Genomic DNA, 13633 nt, shown 5'->3' on the forward strand with positions numbered 1-13633 from the left:
AGGCATCAGGCTGAAGCCAGGAGCCAGTAAGTTCATCAAGGTCTCCCATTGTGTGTGAGTGGCAGAGACCCAAGCGCTTGAGCCATCGTCATCCTCTGCCTCCAGGAGCATCAGCAGTGCAGGCGGGACTCCATCCCAGGCACTCTGCAAAAGCTTAATCTGCCACAATGCCAGTCCTTGAGGCAAATCGTATTTTATATTTCCTCCTTTTTAGGATGATTACTTGTAATGGAACTGTACTAGTTATCTAGTGGTAGAAATTAAGACTTTATTAACAACTAACTATAGAAAACTGCTATAAGGGAAAGGTAGCGTAATGTCTCTGTATTGACAGGTGAATTTGTGTTCTATTTGGCTTCATCCATTATTAACATTCCTTAAATCCAGTGACTGGCAAACAGTGGTTGCTCAAAAAATAAATGAATGAATGAATGAATGAAAAGGATGTTCTCTTTCCTACATCCCACTTTCCTCTACTGTAAGCTCCATAATCCTGGGGGAGTTTATATATACATAGAAGACTGTTAGGTATACAGATATACAATTAGTGATTGCTGGGTGCATGAAAGTATTAAAATCCAGATTACTGGAGACAGATCCAAGGTGGCAGAATAGGGAGGGAGCTTATTGCTTTAGTCTAAGGGAAGACAGTTTTTTGATTTTTTTTTTCTAAGAAGCTAAGAGAGTGCAATTTCAGGGAAGAGTTACGGAGAAAACAGCAGAGGAAACTTCACGCAAATTAGAGACACTGTGGACCTATGTGGAGGGAGTGCATGTGCATAACTCAGGCCCCAAGTAGCCAAAAGCCTCACCAACAGTTTTGGAGAGTGGGGTAAGACCAGTCTACAGCACTTCAAGCCAATGGAGATAAAACTGCCTGAAGAGCTTGGTGTGGGCCCAGGTTGCAGCCCCATGTGGGACAGTGTATCTGCCAAACCAGAGGGGAAAAAAGGGAGCATGTTTCTTTCTCCCCTACCAGCACCAACATCTTTTAACAAGCCAAGAGAAGGCGGGCACCATTTTGGGCATACATAACAGCTACGCCAGCTCTTGTTTGCGTGCCCAACAACCAGCCAAGTGGAGATGCCTGAGTCTGGCTGGGAGAAGTGACAGGGGGCTAGTGTGCCAGGACTGTGAAAACACTGTGGATGCGTGGGAGGGCGCAGGGTGCGGCTAGGACTTGGGGCAGTCACTGTAGGTGGCTCCACATGCTAGGGGCTCGATTCCTTGGTGAGGGTCATTGCTGTGTTATTTATGCCAACACCAAGGACTGTACAGATCCTTTGTGTGGTTCTTGGGGCAGCATGGGCAAATATTGTACCTGCTGGGGATGGTGCTCATGCACTATTCTCCTATGAGGAGAGGAGGTGAGCAAGAGACTATACCAAGAGTGCTGAACAAACCTCCTCTCTGATTTAAAAAAAAAAAAAAAAAAAAAGAGAGAGATTTACCACATTCAACCTGGTGTCACCTTGGACAATCGCTTCACCCTGAAGTACTAAACAAAGCTCCCTGGCCACACTCACCACAAACTTCTGGGTATTCACTGAAAAAGCAGACACTCCACTAAGCTACAGAGGCATAGTCCAAAGATAAAAGCTACCAAGGGGAAAAAAAAAAAAAAAAAAAAACAAAGCAAAACTAAAAAGTTATCTTTACAAATGCTGAATAATAAATGTAGTAATTCAAGAAACAAAGATAAGGAAGACAACATGATGCCCCCAAAAGAATACAACACTTCAATACTAGAATGTGAAGATGAAGGGATTAAAGAAATGCCAGAAACGAAATTCAAAAAAAAAAAAAAAAAAAAACTGACTGTAGAATTACTTAGAAATAATCAGAAGAAATCCACAAACTAATGAAATCTATAGAAGATATGAAAGAAAATTTTTCCCATGAAATTGTGATCTTAAAGAGAAACAAAATGAAATCTTGGAAATGAAGAATTCAATAGAAAAAATAAAGACTGCAGTGGAAAGCATTAACAACGCTTAAAGCATTAAGAAAGGAATATATAAGCTAGAAAACAAATCTCTGGAAATTTTACAGTCAGACCAAAAAAAGAAGAAGAAATTGGAAAACTAAAAAACAGTGTTGGAGATTTATGGGATCCTATCAAATGACCCAACATATGAGGCTTAAGAGTTCCTGAAGGCATGGAAAAAGAGAATGGATTAGAAGGCCTTTTTAGTGGAATAATTATAGAGAATTTCCCAAATTTGGAGAAAGAAAGGGACATCCAAGTACAGGAAGCACATAGACATGACCTAATAGACATGACCAGAAAAGATCTTCACCATCTTCATCATGACACATTACAGTCAAACTCTCCACAGTGAAACATAAAGATTCTAAAATGTGTACGAGAGAAATGCCAGATGACTTTCAGAGGATCTCCAACTAGACTCACAGCTGACTTCTCATCAAAAACCCTACAGGCTAGGAGAGAATGGTGATATATATTCCAAGTATCAAGAGAAAAAAACTTTCAACCCAGAATACTGTATCCTGAGAAGTTCTCATTTATGAATAAGGTGAAACAAAGAACTTTCATAACACACAAATTGAAAGAATTTGTCACTACTCATCAAGCCTTACAAGAGATGCTTAAGAATGTGCTACAGACAGAAACACAGAAACATGGTCACCAGTACAAAAGAAAGTGAAGGCAGAAAATCTCCCAATAAAAGCAAAAAAGAAATCCAAAGTAAAAAAAATAGTAATATTTATGGAAAAATGGCAGAGCCAAACGGTTACTCATTAATACTCACCTTAGTGTAAATGGCCTCAACTCTCCAGTTAAAAGACAGACTGGCTAACAAGAAACACATCACACCAACAAAGACGCATGCAAACTGAACATGAAAGCATGGAAAAAGATATTCCATGCTAACAGAAACTGAAAAAGCGCTGGTGTAGTCATCCTAACATCAGACAAAATAGACTTTCACACCAAAACTGGTTAAAGAGACAAAGAAGGGCACTATGTAATTAATGATCAAGGGATTAATTTAACAGAAAGATGTAACTATTATAAATGTATATGCACCTAATTACAGGGCACCTGGCTATTTAAAAGAAAAGTTAATAGATCTAAAGGGAGACACAGTCTCCAATACAATAGTAATGGGGGTTTCAATACCCTACTTTCAGCAATGACGGATCAACCAGACAGAAAATCACCAAAGAAACAAGAGTTAATTGACACTATAGATCAAAAGGCCCTAATGGATATCTACAAAACTGTTCATCCTACAGTAGCAAAACTAGTAGCAGAGAAGAAATAATTAAAATTAGAGAATATACAAAATTGAAACAAAAAACACTATACAAAAGAACAGCAAAATGAAGAGTTGGTTTTTTGAAGAAATATACAAAATTGACACACCATTGGCCCAACTAACCAAAAAAAGCAAATAGACACAAATCAATAAAATTAGAGATGAAAAAGGAAATGTGTAAAGAGACACAACAAAAATTTTTAAAAAATCTCTGGTGCAGTGGCGCAGTAGGTTAATTCTCCGCCTGCAGTGTCAGCATCCCATATGGGCACCGGGTTCTAATCCTGGCTGCCCCTCTTCCAACCCAGCTCTCTGCTATGGCCTGGGAAAGCTGTGGAAGATGGCCCAAGCCCTTGGGCCCCTGCACCTGCATAGGAGACCTAGAAGAAGTCCTGGCTCCTGGCTTGGGATTGGCACAGCTCCTGCCATTGTGGCCATCTGGGGAGTGAACCAACGGAAGGAAGACCTTTCTCTCTGTCTCCCTCTCACTGTCTGTAACTCTACCTCTCAAATAAATAAACAAAATCTTTAAAAAATTTTTTTTAAATTTTCAGAAATTACTACAAAGAGCTGTATGCCAACAAACTGAGAAACCTAGAAGAAATGGCCAGATTCCTGGACACATGCAACCTACCTAAATTGAGCCATGAAGACACAGAAAACCTAAACAGACCAATAATCAAGATAGAAGTTGAATCAGTAATAAAGACCCTCCCAATAAAGAGAAGCCCAGGACCAAATGGATTCACTGCAGCATCCCACCAGACATTTAAAGAAGAACTAACTCCAATTCTTCTCAAACTATTCAGAACAACTGAAAAAGAGGGAATCCTCCCAATTCTTCCTAGAAGCCAGCATCACCTTAATTCCTAAATCTAAAAAACATAACAACAGAGGAAGAGAACTACAGACCAATTTCCCTCATGAACGTAGACACAAAAATCCTCAACAAAATACTAGCCAATCAAATCCAACAACACATCAGCAGGATCATCTACTTGGACCAAATGGGATTTATCCCTGGTATGCAGGGATGGTCCAACATTCACAAATCAATCTATGTGATACAGCACATTAATAAACTGCTGAATAAAAACCATATGATTATCTCAATAGATGCAGAGAAAGCATCTGATAAAATATAACACCTTTTCATGATGAAAACTCTAAGGAAACTGGGTATAGAAGGAACACTCCTCAACACAATCAAGGCAATTTAAGACAAATCCTTGGCCAACAATCTACTGAATGGGAAAAAGTTGGAAGCATTCTCACTGAGATCTAGAACCAGACAAGGATGCCCACTCTCACCACTGGTATTCAATATACTCCTGGACATTTTAGCCAGAGCATTAGGCAAGGAAAAGAAATCAAAAGGATACAAATTGGCAAGGAAGAAGCCAAACTATCCATATTTGCAGATGACATGATTCTATATAAAGGCGATCCTAAAGACTCCACGAAGAAACTATTGGAACTCACAGAAGAGTTTGGTAAAGTGGTAGGATATAAAATCAACACACAAAAATCAATAGCCTTTGTATACAAAGGCAATACCACAGCTGAGAAAGAACTTCTAAGATCAATCCCATTCACAATAGCTATAAAAGAAATCAAATATCTTGGAATAAATTTAACCAAGGATGTCAAAGACCTCTAAAATGAGAATTACAAAACACTGAAGAAAGAAATAGAAGAAGATACCAAAAAAATGGGAAAATGTTCCATGTTCATGGATTGGAAGAATCAACATCATCAAAATGTCCATTCTTTGAAAGCAATATACAGATTCAATGCGATACCAATCAAAATTCCAAAGACATCTGTCTCAGATCTAGAAAGAATGATGCTGAAATTCATATGGAAATAAAGGAGACCATGAATAGCTAAAGCAATCTTATGCAACAAACACAAACCTGCAGGCATCACAATACCAGATTTCAAGACAATATTACATGGCAGTTATAATCAAAACAGCCTGGTACTAGTACAAAAAAAGATGGACAGACCAATGGAATAGAACAGAAATGACAGAAATCAATCCATGCTTCTACAACCAATTTATCTTTGACAAAAGAGCTAAAATCAACCCCTGGAGCAAAGACAGTCTCTTCAACAAATGATGCTGGGGAAACTGGATATCCACACGCAGAAGTATGAACCAAGAGTTCTACCTAACAACTTACACAAAATGGACTAAAGACCTAAATCTACAACCTGATACCATCAAATTATTAAAGAACACTTGGGAAACCCTGCAAGACACTAGCATAGGCAAAGAGTTCTTGGAAGAGACCCCAGAGGCACAGGCAATTAAAGCCAAATTTGACAAATGGGATTACATCAAACTGAGAAGCTTCTGTATTGCAAAAGAAACATTCAGCAAAATGAAGAGGCAACTGTATATAAAGATATCAAGAAATTCAACAACAGCAAAACAAACAACCCAGTTAAGAAATGGGCAAAAAACCTTAACAGGCATTTCTCAAAAGAAGAAATCCAAATGGCAAATAGACACATGAAAAACTGCTCAGGATCACTATCCATTAGGGAAATGCAAATCAAAACCACAATGAGGTTTCACCTCACCCCTGTTATCATGGCTTTCATACAGAAATCAAAAAACAAATGCTGGTGAGGGTATGGGGAAAAAGATATCATTGTTGGTGGGAATGTAAACTGGTAAAGCCACTATTGTAGACAGTATGGAAATACCTCAGAAATTTGAATACAGATCTACCATATGACCCAGCCATCCTATTCCTGCCACAGCTGGGGCTGGGCTGGGCCAAAGCCAGGAATCCAGAACTCAATCCAAGTCTCCCATATAGTTGGCAGAGACCTAGGTACTTGAGTCATCACCTGCTGCTTCCCAGGGTGCACATTAATGGGAAGCTGGAATCAGAAGCGGAACTGAGACTCAAACCAAAGCAGTCTTATATGGGATGTGACACCCTGAAGTGGAGTCTCAACTGCTGGGCCAAACAATGGCCCATCCACACAAAGCTGTGCTCAGTCAAAGCCTCTTTTTTGACCCTGTTCTGACCATTTCAACCAAAAATCCTCTTTTCATTTACTCAGTGATTTGAACAGCTCCCTAAAAATACTTGGACTTGAAGGCCAAAGACTCACCTTTGGAGACTCCTCTGCCTCACATTCTACTTTGAAGCAACAGCGACCATTTTTACTTCCTCCAAAGAACCATGCACTCTTATCTTCAGGACTTTGCATATGCTCCTCTCTCCACCTGAATATTCTCCTCCCTTTTTCTCCTCCTACCAACTGATTTTAATGATTCTCAGATCTTTGCTTGGATGCCCACTGCTGGGCTGGTTGCTTCTTCTGTATGATCCCTGTCTCTTTATCACTACCCCTTTGGAAATTAGCCATGATGGTGGTATCATTCACCAGACTGTCACAGCCGGCAGATGGAACACGTCTGGCATTTTCTCTGTCCCCCCAGCCTATACCACACTGATTGGTATCAAACAGGAATTTAGAGATGGGTATTCAGGTAGGGGTTAAGAAAAAGGTTAACATGCACACACACTGTATTGGAGAACCTGGGTTAGACCCCTGGCCCTGGCTCCTGATTCCAGATTCCTGCTCATGCAGGCCCTGGAGGCAGCAGAAAACGAATGGTTCAAGGACTTGGGTTCCTGCCTTGCACATGGGGGACTTGTGTTGCATCCTGGGTCCTGGATGTTTGTCCCAGCTCAGCTCTGGCTTTTGTAGGCATTTGGGAAGTGAACCAGTAGATGGGAGCTAGCACTTCTGTTTCTCTGCCTTTCAAATTAAAAAACAAAAACTAAGCACTCACTAAATACTGGTCATATGCTTGGTTTCTTTTATTGTGAGCCTTTCTCATCTTACCATTAGACTGAGGTATAAATCCTGGGGTTCCACTTTCCTCCACCCTAATTACCAAATTTTGTCAACAATTTGAAATTTTTAAAAAATGCATGTCATATGTGGTATTCTACTGATACCTGAATATGAAATAAACCAAGAAAACAATCTTTCATCATATACAGACTACATCTGAATTAGAAAAGTATTACCTCACAAGGAAAATGTCAGTATTTTTGGTAATACTTTGAAAACCAGAAAAGCTGTGCTTAAGAAATGCTTTGAGATCTATAATGGTCACTTATGACTCAAATAAGATTTCTGATTTTTACTACAATTTGCAGTTTTCAAAAATACCAATTCAATGTGATTTTTCCATATAAATATTTTTAGGTTTTATTTATGAATAAACTATCTTGGGAAATGGAGACCAGTAATTCTCATTCTTTTACCTGTCTGATAATTAGAGCAACTGCAAAGTTTCTAGCATAGCTTTAATATTATCAATTTATAGATTGTTGACCCTACTTGTTAAGGGTTAAACTGTGTCCCCTAAAGGTATGTTGAAGTTTGAATTGCCAGCATCTCAGAACCTGTTCTCATTTGCAGATTTAATCAAGTTGAGCTCATCAGGTTGGGCCCAAATCCAATATGACTGGTGCTCTTCTAACAAGGGGAAATTTGGACACAGATTCGGACATGCACAGAGGTAAGATGATGTAAAGAGACCAAAGGAAGAACACCACTGGAGACGGAGGTCTGGAGTAATGCAGCTACAGGAGAAAGAGTGCCACCAACTGCCAGTAAGCCACAGGAAGAGGCAAGGAGAGAAATCCATGGTCTCAAAGGGAGTGTGGCCCTGCCTACACCTTGATCTTGGACTTCTAGCCTCTAGAACTGTGAGGCAACACATTTTTCTTATTTTTAAGCCACCCAGCTTCTGGCCCTTTGTTATGCAGTCCTGGCCATCTAATACACTACTGAATATACCTGCTCACTACACAATTTGCTATCATTGAATTTTTTTTAAAAGATTTATTTTATTTATTTGAAAGGCAGAGTTGAGAGAGACAGAGAGAGAGAGAGCAATCGACACAGAGAGAGGTCTTCCATCCAGGGGTTCGTTCCCCAGATGGTATAATGGCTGGGGCTGTACCACGTTGAAGCTAGGAGCTTCTTCTGAGGTCTTCCATATGGGAGCAGGGGCCCAAACACTTGGGCTATTCTCTACTGCTTTCCCAGGCACATGAGCAGGAGTTGGATTGGAAGTGGAGCAGCTGGGACTTGAACCAGCACCCACATGGGATGCCAGTGCTGTTGTGGCGGCTTAACCCACTAGGCCACAATGCTGACCCCTATCACTGAATTCTTAAAATGCAGTTGGATTTTAAAGGACAAACTTAATCAGTCAAGGGCCAAACAGAAGCATCCAACAGGAAATCCCTCCTCCTAGTGCTCTCCTTGGCAGTATGGCAAAGCCCACAGCTCTCTTCTAAGAATGTTTCTGAATGTATGAAATAAAGTATATTGGGTTATGAATGAACCCAACTAACTACTAATAACTACTAACACTACAGCAATTATTTTCTACACTCATAATTTAAGGAAATGGCAAATTCCAGTTAAAAAGATTTGTGAAAATACTTCTTTAATTCCTTATCACCTCTAGGAATCCCCTGAGCTCTTATCTGTAGACATGTGAGAGTCAATGGATCTGAAATAAAGAACCTTGAAGCGGAAAGATTCTCTGGTTCTGTTAAAAACAACAACAACAAAAACCTGTCTCTTCTCCCCTTTGATGGACTGTGTGCCAGCCATTTGGGTGACATTCAGATCACCTGTACTGCAGAGGAAAGCTGAAGACCACACACTATGGACTCTCACAGCTCAGTTCTGAGTTTAACTGGTAGAGGTTGAGTAGCCCTTATCTGAAATGCTTGGGACCAGAACCATTTCAGATTTCAGCATTTTTTTTTTTTTTGAGTTTGGAATATTTGCATAATTTTACTGGTTGAGCAAGCCTAATTACTAAAATCCAAAATGAAAATGCCCCCAAATTGGAAGCTTTTTGAGTGCCAATGTGACACTTAAAGAGTTTCAAGTTACAGAGCATTTTGAATTTTAGATTTTTGGGTTTAGGGTGTTCAACCAGTATTTCCAGGGGACTTAAAAGAAGGAGGTGAAGCAGAAGCCATGTGCTGCTTTTGGAGCAGTCCGACCATGGGTCTAGTATCCAGTAACGTAATTCGAGGGTAGGAAGAGGCATCCACTTCCTTAGGCCCCCTAGCAGGTGAGGCCTTGGTCTGGAGCTGGCAGCAAAGGCAGCCTTTTGACCCCAGCAGTCGCCAGACTGTAGCAGTGGCGGGGTGGTCCTGGGATCCTGATCCCAGCAGAATGGATGGGTTCTGCTGATCCCCTCTGCTGCTGGTGTTGCCATCTCAGACCACAGTCTCTTTCCTCAGCCCTTCTCAGGCTTACGTAGTCAGAGAAATGCCCTGAAATAAAACTCTTCAGGCTTTAACTGCCTGGATGAAAAGCTGTTATCTGCAACTGAACCCTGACCCAACAGACTACAGTATGTATTCCTTCCCATAAAGTACCTGTTGCCCCAGGTGAACTGCTTTCCAGTCTTTACCAAAAGGCTCTACTTCCAACCTCACTCTGGGGTTGGGGGTAAGTGGCTGTTGCTTGGGATGCCTGCATCCCACACTGGAGTGCAACCTGGGAGGCAGCAGATAGCTCAGGTACTTGGGTCCCCACCATTCACGAGGAAGACTGAGCTCCGGGCTCCTGGCTTGGGTGTGGCCCAGTCCTGGCTGTTGGGAGCACTTGGGAAATGAACCAGAGGATAGATGTCTCTTTGTCTCTTTCTGTCTCACTGCTGCCTTACAAATAAAAACAAACAAAAAACCAAAACACACTGGGGGCAGAATGGGGAACAGCCCACTATTTGACCAGACATAAACATACCCAACTTTAAATTGTGGAAGTATTATAGGCAATACGTAGAATGACTGCAAGAATTCTGTTTCTGGCTACTTGTCTATAGTTGCTTTGTGAATAGTCCATTATTAGCCACTAAGATACACATATTCAATTAGTAAAGTAGAAAAAATGCCTAAATCATTGACTATTTCTCTGTGAGCGAGCCTACAAATTGCTTGTTACATCAACGGATAGTAAAGGTAATTTCTTATATGCAGGGAATTTAATGTTAACTCTCAAAGGGGGCCAGATGTTACACTGGTCTGGTGTTCTCCTTAGCCAGGAAGCATCAAGAGGAAGGAATGACTCGCTCTGAGGTTCTGGAGACCCCACCACAAGCCCCAAAGTATGCCTTAGGAAAGTTTCCTTAAGGAAATGAACTTCAATTGAAACTTATCTCAATGACATGGGCAAAATGAAATCAATAAATACAGCACGAAAATGAACGTGAGTGCCTGAGATGTGGAAGCCCTAATTATCACGTTGTTGCAAGAGAGTGCATTAAAATCTCTAGATCTGACTTTGTCCTGTTTTCTCTTTTGTTCTTTTGTTTCAGGAGAGGGTCTTCAAAGCATTCACTGAAAATACGTTATTAGGAAAAAAAACCTATGGTTTTCAAATTTTGGGCACCAAAATAAACTTATCTTTGAACCTTATTTTTCCATGAACTTTTAGAAGTACCCATTTCTACGTATTTCCCTTTCCCCCTCAACCCTGGTCTATCGAGTTCATCTTTTGGATGTTAGAACTTTCAGTATTTTAATACAGTGAATATTCTAGTATTTCAAAACTTTTAACCGTCAAGAAAATTGAGCATGATTTTATATGTCATGTCTCTCAACAGACATTTGCGAAGGCTCTGGAAGGTGAACCCCCACCCACATCAGTGACTGTCATTCCGTCCAAATCCATTTAGCCAGCCCCCACAAAGCCGGATACATAGCCTAACTATGCACAGTCTCTTCACCAACCAAACAAAAAACCAACAGCTGAAGATCCACTCTGGGCTCAGGACAGCGAGCGCTGGAAATGGAGAGGCTAGGGATTAAACGTTGCTCTCAACTTTAAGACCTTATCGCTGAAAACGCCGCCGGAGGGTGGCTCTGCACTTTTTAGACGATCGCATACACCCGCATTTAGGATCTTCCATACTTGGAAAGTGTTTTTAAAACCCCAACTTTGTGCTCTTTCTAAGTAAAGACTCTGCGGGTGATCTTCTGAGCTGACAGACAGCTTTTTTAAAAAAACAAACGTTAGGCTTCGTGAACAGGCACGTTTAGAAGGCGCTATTTTGAGCCGTCTCCTCGCACTCGGAGAACACGGGTATTTCCCCGGCCTTCCCGGTTCACTGGTGCGTGCGGGTGGCCACGGGCGGACCTGGGCCACCAGATAGCTTCCAGGAACCGCAGGCAGGCGCGGTGCTGCCTCCCAGTTTCCGCTCCCGGACCACTCGCAACAAAGTCCCGGCCCCCCCAGCAAAGGGGTGCTGGGCCCCAGGGCTCGCTGCGCCCACGGGACACCGTGAGAAAAAGCCGCCGGGGCCTGCGTGGCGGGACCAGAGCGCGCTCCGACAGGTTCCAGCCACCGCCTCGGCCCGGCCCAACCACTTTCCCGAAGCCCCAGGCAGGATCACCGCCGCCGCCCGTTAAGCCCTTTGCCTCCGCGGGGCCCAAGGACGCAGCGCCGGGCAGGCGCGCACCTTCCGGGCGGGAGCGGGCAGGTCGGGGCGCGGGCCCTGAGCCCGCCGGCGCCCTTCTCAGCCGCCGGGCTCCGCGTCCCCGCTCCCGGCACTTACCAGGAGTAACAGCAGCGCGCACGGGCGTCCCGGGCTCCGCGCCATGGCGCCCTCGCCGCGCCCTTGCCTCCGGCCGCTGGCACCAGCTCCGCGCCTCCCGCTCCCCGGCCCAGAGGCGCGGCCCCAGGTGTGGCGGGCGCGAGAAAAATGGAGCCGGGGGCGCGCCCGAGCTGCTCGCACGGAGCTGGAGAATTCGGCGCAGGAGGGCGGTGCACGCACCTGGGCCGTGACGTCCCCGGCTTGGGGACTCTGGGTGGCAGGCCCCGCCCAGGCGTTCTCCGCTTCCCAACCACTCCTCCTCGGAGAATGGCCCGGGGAGGGGGAGCTTCCCGGCCACCCTCTGGGCCCGGCCTGGGCGGCTGCCCGGCACTGGAACAAACCTGGCTCAGGGGAACGGGACCTGCGGGGATCCAGCGCGCGGGGCTGCGGTTGGGCCGGGAGCGCAAGACCCGCGACCTCACGGCAGCCACGGCCGCGGCGGTGCGTGGGGACCGCTTCCCACCCACCCCTCCTCGCTTCCAACAGGTTTGCGGCTTATCTGGCCGGGGAGAAGCCCTTGCTGGGAACTAGTCCCTTGACACAGCTGGAGTTTCGTGGAGCAAACTCTCTGTAGAGTATTAGGAGGGACACGCATACTGTTGGAGATCATTTGCACATGTCACATGGAGCGCATCGTTAGCGATCAGAGGTCCCCCTCCCGGAGTTGACCAGCGGTAGGGGCTTGGACAAGCCTCTCCGTGCCTCAGTTTCCAGATCTGTTAAACCTGTTTATCAGCGACCAACACAAAGTGCTGTTGTGAGAAATCAGGCACCGCGTGAAGCATTCTGCAGGTCTAGCACTTGAGGGTTCCGCAAATGATGGCTGTGAAAATTACAATAGTGTTGTAAGAGGCAAACGTAAAATTGAAGTCTTCTTGGAAAGCAGGCACTGTGTATGGGCAGCTGAACACTGCAGGCGGCACCAGATTGGGAAACTCCGAAGTTGACGTGTAGTTTTAGTGGAAGATACTAAGTATGGAAGGCAGTGGAGATTATAAAGGGAAGTTTGACTTTACCAATGGAACAGGATTTCTTCTGTGGGTCAAAGTGCATCCCTCTCCTCCACCCGGATTTCAGTCTTCCCGGTTTACAATCTGTGGTGTTGCCACCTCCTGACTGGTTCCTTTCTTCTCTCTGGCCCCTAGGGCCTCCCCTTCTGTGAGCTGGGAGGGACACCTTCTCCTCTGCTTAAGACTTACCTGCCCTGTTATTGGCCAGGTGGTGGTGGGCTTGGGGGTCCAGGAAGAGTTTCTGCTTCTCTTATCTTTCTGCCTCGTGTGCCCGTGGGAGACTCCCAGCAAATGTTAAATTGGGCAAAGTACATCTGTGGTCTCCAAGCCATTGTGTTGAGCTGGCCTGGGCCGGCAGCACACGTGGGCGATGATTCCCGTTCTCCATCATGCTGGGGAAACTGCTCATTAAAGACACCAGGCTTCACCAAAACCCTCTCACAAACCATCCCAGGAGCTGTTTATCATCAGCCCTGCCTCAATTAGAGCCCCAGCACCTGAGTCCTGTAGGCGAGTATTCATGCCTCATTACCCAGGCATTGTTTTCTAGCAATGAAGATAATTGTACTTTTCAGGGTGGCAGATAACACACATTTTATTTCTGTTGGATTATTCAGGCACCCTTGGGGGCAACCAACTCAGCCTCCAAGTGGACCTCCTTGTACCCTAAA

At 44.1% G+C, this 13633-nt stretch overlaps 1 protein-coding gene across 1 annotated transcript in view; it reads right to left on the reverse strand.

Moving 5' to 3' along the window:
• DSG2 (desmoglein 2) overlaps window positions 1–12441 on the reverse strand; it is a 62903-nt gene extending 50462 nt beyond the window's left edge. The window contains exon 1 of the mRNA XM_008261177.4: window positions 11914–12441. Coding sequence (XP_008259399.1) covers window positions 11914–11958 — 45 coding nt within the window. The 5' untranslated portion in view covers window positions 11959–12441. The remainder of the gene's footprint in view (window positions 1–11913) is intronic.
• Between the last annotated feature and the right edge of the window lie 1192 nt (window positions 12442–13633).

The sequence above is a fragment of the Oryctolagus cuniculus genome, chromosome 10 (genome assembly GCF_964237555.1).
Source record: "Oryctolagus cuniculus chromosome 10, mOryCun1.1, whole genome shotgun sequence".
Classification (NCBI taxonomy): Eukaryota; Metazoa; Chordata; class Mammalia; order Lagomorpha; family Leporidae; genus Oryctolagus; species Oryctolagus cuniculus.